This window comes from Varanus komodoensis, unplaced genomic scaffold, assembly GCF_004798865.1.
Source record: "Varanus komodoensis strain SLA01 unplaced genomic scaffold, ASM479886v1 scaffold12, whole genome shotgun sequence".
Lineage (NCBI taxonomy): Eukaryota > Metazoa > Chordata > Lepidosauria > Squamata > Varanidae > Varanus > Varanus komodoensis.
In genome coordinates this window covers 25,174,526-25,186,334 of record NW_025335349.1, presented here as the reverse complement: position 1 = coordinate 25,186,334, position 11,809 = coordinate 25,174,526, and the positions used below count along the sequence as shown (strand labels likewise).

The 11,809-nt window shown below is 45.7% G+C and overlaps 1 protein-coding gene across 3 annotated transcripts in view; it reads left to right on the top strand.

Annotated features, from left to right (window-relative positions):
- Positions 1–6,840, top strand: part of PAN2 (poly(A) specific ribonuclease subunit PAN2) — a 28,616-nt gene extending 21,776 nt beyond the window's left edge. For all 3 annotated transcript variants that reach the window (XM_044421906.1, XM_044421907.1, XM_044421908.1), the window contains exons 20-26: positions 710–800; positions 1,194–1,351; positions 1,459–1,602; positions 3,108–3,287; positions 4,630–4,723; positions 5,128–5,325; positions 6,145–6,840. In XM_044421906.1, coding sequence (XP_044277841.1) covers positions 710–800; positions 1,194–1,351; positions 1,459–1,602; positions 3,108–3,287; positions 4,630–4,723; positions 5,128–5,325; positions 6,145–6,179 — 900 coding nt within the window. In that variant the 3' untranslated portion in view covers positions 6,180–6,840. The remainder of the gene's footprint in view (positions 1–709; positions 801–1,193; positions 1,352–1,458; positions 1,603–3,107; positions 3,288–4,629; positions 4,724–5,127; positions 5,326–6,144) is intronic.
- The last annotated feature ends 4,969 nt before the right edge of the window (positions 6,841–11,809 follow it).

The following is an 11,809-nucleotide window of genomic DNA, read 5'->3' as shown; positions in this document are numbered from 1 at the left end:
AATGATGTTTAAATAAAAAGGTCTTTACCTGGCGCCGAAAAACCAGTCTAGGCAAGGAATCAGATCTTGTGCTGGATTAATTAAAAACAATATGCATTAAAATAAAAACCAATAAATAATCCTTTTCAAGGATGTCAGTGAGGGCATAAAAATGTGTATTTTTCTGCACTTGCAGTGACCATTTAACCATAACACAGAGATTTAACATAAGGGTGAGACATGTGCTCTAGAAAAGTAGGTACCAGAAAATGTCAAGTTTGCAGGTGCCATGTGCCGAGCTGATACTCCCAAGCCTCACCTGCCCGATGATGAGGCTCTTGCAACACCTTCTTTGCAAATTGCAGGCTTGACCCTACCTAGACCTAAGGAACTAAGCATGTGTAGGAAGGGTGGCATCACTGTCTTCTGCACAAACCCACCAGGTCTGGGCTGTGGCGTGCATCCATGCCGCACCATCTTGGCCACCTGCATCCAAGGCCAAAAAAATGTGCACAGCGGCACCATTAAATTGTTGTGAACCTCCCAGAGAGGTGGTATAGAAATGCCATCAGTGAATTCTGGATTATTGTTCTGTATAGTTGCAACCTGCTCTGCTCCTGCATGGCTCCTTTGAATCAAAGGCAACAATGGAAGTGCAAGCAAATCAAATGCTCATGTTCCTCCCAAGTTTGTTTGTTTGTTTATTTGGTGTTTACTTTCGGATTTGCAGTGTGAGGCTGTTCAGTTTGATATGAGCTGGAAGGTGCCCGCTATCCTTTATTATGTGCGGAGGAACCTCCATTCCAAGTACAACTTAACCAGTGAGTGAACTTTCTCTCTTTCTCACGCATGCACACACACGCACTTTTATATTCCACTCTTCACAGTGTGTCAGGGTGGTAAATTATGGTTCATATGGAAAGTACTAGAGCAGAAATTTGAGGATGCTACTCCTGTACTTATGAGAACCATGTTCAGTGATGCACTGCCAGACTCTTTCTGGCTTAACTTTCAATCTCTGCAACAGAGGATTCAAGCAACATTAGGTGTGGAACATGTCATGGAAGGTCACTTAGGTGTCTTATGCTTGGAACACGTACTTTCCCATGCAGCCCCCTCCTCTGTGGCACACCCCAGCCAAGGTAGGATTCCCGTTTTTTCTTCAGACTTGAACTAAAGAAATCAACTGACAAAGTTTCTTTTTCACCTTCAAGTTAAGAACCCTATAGAAGCCAGTGTGTTGCTCGCTGAGGCCTCTCTCGCCCGTAAGCAGCGCAAATGTCATGCCACTTTCATCCCACTGATGCTGAGTGAGATGCCTCAGGTTGGAGACCTGGTGGGACTGGATGCTGAGTTTGTCACTCTCAATGAGGTAGGCACTGCACTGGGTGGGAGGAGATTTTTGAACTTGGATTGTCTTTAGAAATGGTCTGTTTGACCACAGAGCCTATTTGTTTATCCCGTCAAAATCTGCCACAGGAGGAGGCAGAGCTGCGCAGTGATGGAACAAAATCCACCATCAAGCCCAGTCAGATGTCAGTGGCCAGGATCACTTGTGTTAGGGGCCAGGGTCCCAATGAAGGTGTTCCTTTCATCGATGATTACATTTCCACACAAGAACAGGTAGGCAATGATCTCTGTGAAAGGCTGGAAAAGTCAGGCTTGTGCCCCATGTTGAGTAGGCTTTAGACAAATGGATCCCCAGTTCTCACCTAAACAGGGAGTTTCATATGGTAGGAAATGATGTTCTTTCTTTCCACATGGCAGTAGCTCTGTTTGAAGTTCAACACTGTACCCCTACAAGCTTGGTTGGCAAGGGATGGGTTAACTGGAAGCTCTTTTAATCCTTTAGACCCCTGATTGGCTGGAAAGAGGTGAGGTGGGGGAATAGTGACTAGACAAAAAGAATCCCAACTTTGCTGATTGTATGGATTGCATTTAGATTTCTTTCCCTCATGTTTCAGAATTCTCAGGGTGAGTTATTAATCTTCCTTGTCTGTCCTTTTTGGAGAGCTGAATTTGGGCTCCATGGCCAAGCAAGGACCTGTAGCTACATCCATCTCAGCCATCTCTGCTGGCTCTGGTCCACCTCCTGTGCAGAACAGACTGCTTATATGAGTGGTCCTCTGGAATGAACAGTGTGGCAGCTGAAATTTCTCTTCCTTGGTAGTTCCAGGAGTCCAGGATGCCCCTCCCAGTTGCTGTGCAGATAAAGCTAATCCACTGATCATGCAGGGAAGCTTCAGCTCCCAATGTGATTTTTTGCATAGCGCCTGCTCAGTGGCAGCCAGTGTATCTGCTTGTCATTCTCAAAAATCGGAGTCCACAAGTAGGAAGTTGCTTTCTTACTTGGTCAAGGATGGCATCCTGAGATGGGTCACTAATCCCACTGACTTCCCTAGACAGGACTTGTTAGAGGCTTCTTCCTCTTTGCTGGGAGGATTCTCTCCCAGTGTGGGCCCTTCCTTCACTGAGTAGGAGGACTGTGCTAAGGCTCTCCGAGTTCACGCAGCTTTCCTTTTTGCACATGCTTTTATCAAGCTTCTTTCCTCACCTCTCTCAGGATCATGCAGAGCAGTAAATGTAGTTGTAACTCAGGACCTCATGTTAGCTAGCCAAGAGCCAGCAGGGGAATGCACAGAAGAGTGGAGCTCTCCAGCAGTTTATCCAGAGCTTGCAGACTCCTGCCTGTGGGGAGGAGATTCCTTTCAAGCTCAATTGTAGAGGGCAAGACCACCACATCTGGTCCCCCCCGACTGGCTCCTACATTGCCTCATTGGAAGGGTGGATGTGTTGTCTCAGTGCTTAAATCTGAGAGATGTCCTTTAATCTACTTCTCCTCCTCTTGGAGGGTTCTTACCTCTCCTGGTTTACCTAGGAACATGGTATCTTGCCATTTTAAACCCTTAGTGTTTATGTTCAGTTAACTGTTTTTCTAATACGCTAGTAGCACATGTTTCCAGTGTAAAAGGGATGCCCACCCCCAGAAGTCCTGTCCATTCATGTGGCTGGGAGGAGTTGGCACTGCAGGAGGCCCTCCTTCCCCTGCGTCAAATGTACATTCACATTAAATCAAATGCTTCTTTCCACTTCACCACTTTGTGACTATTTTTTCTTTATTCCTATAGGTGGTAGATTACCTCACTCAGTACTCGGGAATAAAGCCAGGTGATCTGGATGCCAAAATCTCTTCCAAACACCTCACCACCCTCAAGTCCACCTACCTGAAGCTACGCTTCCTCATTGATGTGGGGGTCAAATTTGTGGGCCATGGACTGCAAAAAGACTTCAGGGTCATCAACATCATGGTGACTGCCTCTTTTTAAAATTCTGGCATCTGTCTCTCCTCTTCAAGCTGACTGCTTTCATGGACCAGGTTTGCCTGTGGAAAAGAGACCATGGTGGCCCCCTTTTCCTGTTCCCACATGAGCTGGTTGCATGTCCCCCAGTTTGCCCAACTATCCTTGCAGTATTTCAGCTGCTGTGTTGTACAAACCCAGCAGGGAGCTTGGGGCTTCTGAAACATGCCAAAACCTCATGAGAAGCCATGGGTCCTGGAGTGGTTTGGAAGCCACCCCTCTGCCAACTTTGGGCAACCCAACAACCTGCATGTCGTGAAAGGAACTAGGCAAATCACACAGTGCCTGAGCAGCTCATCAGTGGGGGAAAGAAGCCACTGTGCAGAATTGGCCCTTGGGTAGAAGTGTGGGCTGGTTTGTGCCTGTGTGCTGGCATAAAAGAGGGGACAACATACAGGAGTGCAGCTGGTTGTGAGCGGAGACGCTGAATGATAAAATGTCTGTGGGAGAAGTGGCAGGGAGGGAGGGTCTCAGCTACGGCAGTGATGTTTGTGAATGTTCCGGTATATGTAGGCTATATTTATGGGTGCTTTTCAAGAGTAAGGTGGCAGTGTAACCTATAGGAGCAATAGGACTGTAGGATATGGAGAGAGTTTGTATGAGCTATAGATTTGCTCCAGTAATAAAAATACATTTAAGCTTCCTGTTATCCTCCCAGCTTATCTGAAGACTAATGTATTTATAAAAATGTACAGTGCACTTGTATTGTATAAATCTATGTGCATTTATACAATTTTATTTATAATTTGCAGTTTGCCAATATATATTTATTTAATATATTTCTATCCTGCCTTCTATACAATACAGTGTTACTTAAAAATAAAAATAAAATACCAAGTAATAATTGCCTTTATTTTTACCAGCTACTTTTATGAAAGACAAAATAGATGGTGCCCTACATGAACTGTTTGTGCTGGGGTCCTTTTCAAACAGGGCCATGTGGAAAGGCTTCCTCAAAGGCATAAAGTTTGAAAACCACTCAAGTAGATAGTTGACCCTGAACTCTAATGCTAAAATAAGTAAATTGGTATCAAAAAGTACCATAGCATTTCTCTTCTCCCACCTTAGAAGTCCAGAGCAGTGTTTACTATGAGTAGCAGCAGGAGCTCTCTTCTGTCATTGAACTTCTGTAAGGCAAAGATAACCCACTGAAGAAAGTAGGAACAGCTCTACCCCAACACAGTCCTGCTGCATCCAAGGAATTCACCCCACTAGACAGATGTAGAGTCCTTGGGACCATGTGCTTCTATGCTCCAAAGAACTCAGAGCTACATCACTCCTTTCTCTGCAGGTTCCTCGGGACCAAGTCATTGACACAGTATACCTGTTCCACATGCCCAGGAAGAGGATGATCTCACTGCGCTTCCTTGCCTGGTATTTTCTAGGTCAGTACAGATATTCTTCAGTCAGAGTTAAGCAAAAACTGTCTCCTGGTCAGCCAGGCCTCCCTGCATTAAAGAATGATGTAGCTGCCAAAGATTTCCTCAGGTGCAATTCACTTTGCATCACAAGGTTCAAAACATCTTTGTACCCCAGTGACTCCCCAGGCCCATTGCAGTAGCTGAAAATGCAGATGTGCTGAGCTGGGGAACACTGGCAGGGCCCCAGGCAGGGAGGATCTCACGACAGGGCTCATGGCAGGATTGGCAGGGTGGGATTGTCTGATGAGGCTGCATTCCTTCGATGCGGCAGGATTGCGTTGGGGTAGAGCTGTTCCTTCTTTCCTGCAGCAGCTGACCAAGGCAGGGCAATGTTTGCCGCAGATTGAAACCCTTTCTGTTTCCTGTAGACCTGAAGATCCAGGGAGAGACACACGACAGCATTGAAGATGCACGAACAGCCCTCCAGCTGTACAGGAAGTACATGGAGCTGAACCATGGCGGCTTGGAGCCCGAGGAATTCCGCAAGGTGCTGAAGGGCCTGTATGAGAAAGGGAGGAAGATGGACTGGAAGGTGCCTGAACCTGATGGCCAGAGTAGCCCCAAGAGTAAGGTCCCGCTGTTCTACCTGCTGAGCCTTGGCTCTGTGTCTCTGTGTCCATATCCCCTGTGCCTGTAGATGCCTGTGAACCTACATGTGTGAAAGTGCCCCTGGGCACGTCCCTCTCCAGGTGCTTGGTTTGGTTCATGTGCATCTGCATATTGCCATCTGTGGCAGTGTGCGTCCATAGCTGCCTTTGCACTGCAAGTTTATCTGCGTTCACCCAGAATACCAAGTGGATATGTGTTCTGCCTGTTTTTATCTTCAGTATAAAAGGCCTGGGCACCCATCCTTTCTTTCATCGCATGCTGGTATAGCCCATGAGCAAAAATTGGTTGAGGTTTTATCTATAGAGTGTGCTTTTATTTCTGCAAGGGCATCAAAAGCACACTAACATCCTTGTGTGATTTTCCATAGTAATTGGTATAGGATGTGGATACAAATCCTCCAAGCCCCTGGCTTTCTTTCCAGTTGCTCTGCTGGTTTTGCCACAGGCATCTCCCTGTTCCCAGAATGTGGAATATAATCTTGGAACATGTAATTAATAATTTGCCCAATAACGGAAGTGCATGGGATAAATTACAAACTAAACACCATAGAAGAAAGTTGAAAACGTAACATACAATACAGATATGTAGAGAATGAAACATAATATAATGCAAAACAAGCTTCAATAAAACAGCCCTAAAATCTAGAACTAGGCCTCTATAACACCTGGGAGAAAAGATGTGGGTTCTGCCTGGGGTAGTGGAGCTCTTTCAGAGAGGGAGGCTCACTGGCTGCACACTCCCCGTGGCTCACAATGTTTTGTCTCTTTTTCTGGCAGGTGCTGCTGTGTTCTCCTCTGTGCTGTCACTCTGACCCGGGAAGCCTCATCGCATCTGATGGCTCTTCTGTGTTCTCTTCAGAAGAGGACTATCTCAAACTGTCTCACAGAGAGGTGGATATGATAGAAAATGGATTAAAATATGTATGTCTGTGAGGAGGGAAGACACTCCGTACGTTTCTGAGAGGTCAAGAAACTCCTGCTGGGGTATTTCTGTCCCCTTTTCTTGGGACATCTCATGGATCCTGGACCAAGTTTTGAATTACCAGGGTAAGGGAGCGCATGAGGTGATACCATTGCAGGCTGCACAAGGGCACTGTACACGGAAAGAGCTGCTCCCTGGGTTTGTTTGGATGCTGCCCATGTGCACACCAAGGAGTGTTTCAGACTCTGCCGTGCACGCTGCAGAGACAGGCTGTTCTATGGGGCAGGGGGTGTATGCAGCAGGTCTGTGAAGTGCTCAGAGATCTGTCCGTGCCCATCTGTGTGGTCAGCATAGCTAGCCAGTTGAGGTTGCAAGAGGCACCTGTTTTAACTTTTGGCTGGCCTTTGCTCCTGAAATGACTTAGAGCTGGACTCTACTGCCATGGAAGTTTCATGGCATTTTAACTCTCTCCTTTTCTGTATGTGAATTGTGGTGCAGCAATCTCTGAAATGTAATCAAGCTGTAAAAACATTGTCAGTGGCTTCAGATGATTCTTTGTAGTCCTGCCTTTTCCTTGCTTCTTGTCCTTTTCATTTGTTAACTTTGAATTGGAGTAGCCCTTGGTCCCCTGGAAACAGAAATAGGATGGCATTGTTATGTACGTGCCCCTGTTTTTCCTACTGAAAATGAGGCATTAGCTCTCCTTCCTTCCCCACTTTATATGCATGCTAGTGAGCAAAGGATCAGGCCAGGCTGTACAAAATTATAGCTTCATGCCCTAGCTAGCTCAGCCATGAACTTTGTGTCCTGCAAGTCTTGGAAACCAGACAATCCACCATTTTGTGTTTGGAACAAACTGCATATACATGTATGTTACACCTTGCCATGGTAGAATTGACGATTAAAATTAACAATTGAGGGTACACAGTAGTATGGGTGTGGACACAAAAGCAGAGAGGAATTAAATGATGAAAGAATGCAAGGTAGCTGTAGTTGCATTCACATGTTCACAAGTAAACCTTGCAATTCTGCATGAGCAGCCATAGTTTGAGATGCATAGTTGTCACCAGTGTAATAAAAACAGAGTGCCAAAGGACTATTAGTTTGTTGGACTAAGATCCAGGAAACCTGAGTTCAAATCCACACCCAGCCACAAGCTCAGTATGGGCCAGTCAGTCTTTCTCTGCCTAACAGGCTTCTTGTGAGAACCCGTAGCACCAGGGAAGTATAAATACCTTATCACATAAACCCTGTACCATAGGCAGTAGGAGTACTGGTAGAGCCACTCAGTCAAACCTCATCCACTCTGACATAACAATTGGAAATTTGGTGAATTAGACTTACCATGCTAAATTTTTGTTAATATTGGATCCTAGAAGGCAATGGGTCAGAAACCTAGCAGATGTGTAACTGTCTTTTAGTTCTTGAGCCTGGCAAACAATTCTTGCCATAAGTGATGAATTATGGTGAATGCAATATTTCTTAACAAGTCTTACAACTGAAGAGGTGGAAAAAGGTGCTAGGTCTGCAGCAACCGTGTTGCTTTGCCTATAATCATAGCTTATGTAAATCTTACCCAGAACTAGCCCTGCTACGCCATGGGGAGAAAAAGAAACACTAGAAAGGGTGGAATGCAAGGCCCAGAAGGTTTTTTTGTGGGTCACTCCTGTCTCCAGTACAGTGTCCTCTCTGTGTTGCCACAGAATTACTCCGTTCACCCACAAGGTTTTGTCTGGGTGCTGAACATTGTCAAGCCAAACTTCCACTGGGGCATCCTCTGCAAGTTGATAAACCATCATCTTAGTCAGAGTGCTTTGTTGGGTGCAAGACACTATGAAACACAAAAGGCCCATGCCACTGTTGCCCATATATATGAACTTAGGCCCAGCCCAGATATTTATCCAAATCTCCAGGAAAGGGGCTTCTACAGGATGCCGTAGAATCATGTCTGGACTAATACTAGGTTGGGGGGCAAGATACTGTCATGCACGGCTTGCCCATGTAAATTTCTGAAGAATGTGGAAATGAATGTGCAGCGGTGTGCAGTAGGCTTTGGACAACTTCAAGTTACACTATCAAACCTCCAGAGGAGCATCATATCATTGACAACTGGCCCAGCTATTCATTTGGGTATAAGATGTTGTCGTGTGTGCCGCAGCTCGGTATGATATTGCATGACCTTGTTCTTTTCTTGGAAAGAGAAAAGGGGACATCTGTAAATATAACGACACATATTGCTAACACCACCACAGTGCCACTTGAAGAGTTAGTAGTTCTTGACAATAGAATCAGTGCTGTGCAACACTAAAGAGGTAAAGCAGAAACTGTTTTTGAGATGGTTCTGGTTCCCTGGAAGGTGTGGCATCTGTCAGAAAGAGTGTACAAGGACGTTATTTCCAAGAGATACAAAGGCACCAAATCCTGCAAACTGAGGTTGTAAGAGGAAAGATGGATCTGAGTGTCCTTGGCAGATCCTGGCCAAGCTCAGGGAAAAAATGCTGTGAGCAGACACACTGTAAGTGTAGGAAGGCTGTTTATAGCATTCCTTGGAAGGCCAATGGACTTGACTGTGGTACAGAATCAGGACACTTCCTGCCTCCCTCTCCTGTGCTCTGCTGGTGCCACTGTCTGACGAGAGGGAAACTAGAAGGAAAACTACCGTGACATGCAGGAAGCTATAACTGTAGTGTGTGTGCACCAGACCTGTCCCCACCATTGGGCAGAGAGGAGTGGTGACTTCAGGAGGCAGATGCTGGGAGGAAGCAGCAAAACACTGGATGAAAAACTGTGCCAAGCAGCCTGCCCTGTGCTCCTGAAGGTACCCTTCTGCTTTCTGATGTAGTGGAGGATTCTGCCCCATCACCAGCAATACAGAAAGATTCGACATGCCTTTCAAGTTAATTTTTGTATGCAGAGTAGAAGGGGGCACAATCTTGTTCTCTATGTTCTCATGCTTCAGATTTGAGTTCTGGAAGACTTTAAAAACTATCTCTTTAATTTAAATCCTTTAAATTTAATTCACAATGGAATTGAGAGCACCAATTTAACCTCTTCACAGGCTTCCGTCTTTTCTTCTGGGCAGGACTGACAAAATCATCCTGTGCAGAAATGTGGCAGTGTGCACCCATCTTTCTATTAGAAACTGGCTGTGTGGTTTCCATGAGAGCAGGCTGATGAGTCACCTTCCAGGAAACAGCAGTGTCCCAAGAACTTGTCCCCCCAGTCATAATGCTCTTCTGTCCAAGCAGATAAGCTTGCTGCTTAACTGAGCACTTAAGGAACATCTCAGGCTTGACAGTAATTTCTTTCCTGCTTCATTTGTCTGTATGAATTGACAAGACACCAGGAAGAGCCAGCTCTAAAGTGAACATTGCCACTGACCTGTCCCAAATCTATAAGTGACTCCAAGCCACAGTCTCCAGGTCTGGCTGGGCATGAGGCCCAAAGAAATACAGCACACTTCTTTAAAAAGATTGCCCATTCTGAAGAAAATGCTGCCTTAATCAGAAGGTGAAGTTTTTTAGCCCCGTAACCACCTATGTCGCAGAGTGGCTCAGAAAATTTTTGCTGGCAAATGAAGAAAAAACTGCTTAGTTGATCTGTAGCATCTCTGCCTTACTGAAATCTGATTTCCCCACATGCTGCTTGTAGAATCTGCAGGAACCCTTGGTGGTGTTTGTGAAGGCCTCCAACTTGATGGCCTATGGGCTTCCTGTTTTTTATTCTTTAAACAAGTTCTTCCCTGTTTTCTAAGATATGAGCATGTATTTGCATGAAATGGATAGAAATTTCAAACGATCCTGCATAGGCTTCTGTATAGGCTTTTGTTTGCTCTGAACGAGAACAGCAAACCAAATAGTTAAACAAGGTTGGCTATTCATATGTCAAAAACATTCCAAGACCTCAGACCATTGCATTATAGGAAAAGAGTATTTATCCTTCCAGTTTTGTAATATCACCATCTAGCTGTCAGAAGTGTAGAGAGAATCAATTTCCCTTCCATTTGTTAATTTCACTGAAGCAGGTAAATAATTTAAAAGTATATATGCAAAAGTGAGTATTAAGACAGTTCTAGTATAAAATTTACCTGTGTGATACCTTCCCTGCAAACAGAAGCAGCTAATGTACATTGCCAAAACATGCTTAAAAGAAGCATAGTGTTTAAAAGAAGAATTGCAATGCTAACAAGTAGCTGCATTGGACAATCCTTGAGGAAGAGATGTTGCAGTGTCCAATAGAGGTGAAACAAACTTTTAGGCTAGATGAGATGCAGCCATGGAACAGGTAGGTGCCATAGTGGTGATCTGCTGAGTAGGCATTTTGCGGGAGTGTCCACAGTCTCAGATGTGACTCGCATGAGGGAGTATCTTTCTTGTATGGCTGGATGTGAAGCTGTCCAGCTTCTGCATCAGGAAGCTTATCCATGCTCAGGGCTGTGTGTATACGAGCAAAGAAAAAGCACAGAATGTGAAACTGGGTGCAAATTTCAGTTTATCATGAACTTCAGATTCTTTCCCCCTCTCCTTTTTTTAAAAATGAGCAGACTTTAGTACTCATGGTTCTGAAGATACATTGAAGTGTATTGGTGTCGTCTGCTAGGAGTCTCAGAAATCAGAAGGGTAGCTACGACTTTTGGCAGCTAGAGGCAGGGCTTCAGTAGCCTTGCTCCTGCCTACCAGCAAAACCAGAAGAGACAATTAAAACACAAACAGTTAGATCAGCTTGCTCCATTTGCATCATTTGTATGAGGTGCAGGATTCTACTTTTCATAACTCGTTGGCTCTGCCTGTGCTAGCTGCCCCCACTCCCTCCCTGCAGACTTTGGAGTGCCTTGCTCCAGAATGGTGCATCTGTGGGGGGTGTTTGTTAAGGGTATAAGAAGGTCCACCAATGACCCAAGTCCATGGGCAGCTCTTTCCCCATGCCCTCCATCTCTGGGCCACTAGGTCCAGTGCTGCCCCAAAGAGGTGGTGCTCAGAAGGTCCCCTTCTCCAAGCTTCTGCCTGTGTTTGGCAGTCCTGTCCTCCCTGCCGCCTGCTGATCTCAGGATGCAGCCATAGCCTGCAAGCCTCTCCTCTGCCCTCCTGCCTCCTCGGGGCCAGACCTCAGTCACACTTCCAGCAGTGCCTTCAGCTTCGTTTCTCAGGCAAGCAACGCATGAGCAATGCCACTCCAGGCTCGTGCACCCACTCTCTGAAGCAGAGCTGTCTCTCCATGAGCATTCTTCCAAATTCACTCCTAGTCCTGGAGCTACTCAGAGTAATTTCCTGTACAGGTGTCTTTCTGCAGCTCACTCGCTTCTCTCATGTTCTGAGCTACACAGATTGACCTCCCTGAACTGCGTAACCTCCAGACACGTTGGACTAAACTCTCACTGCCCCCCACTCAGCTGGGCACACTTGCAGTTGTAGTGCAACATGTCTGGACAGGGCTAGGTTGCAGGAGGCTGACAGATTGATTGGCAATCACGAGTGGGAACCAGTGACGCGCATTTGAGTGGGTTGTTGGATAGGATGGACC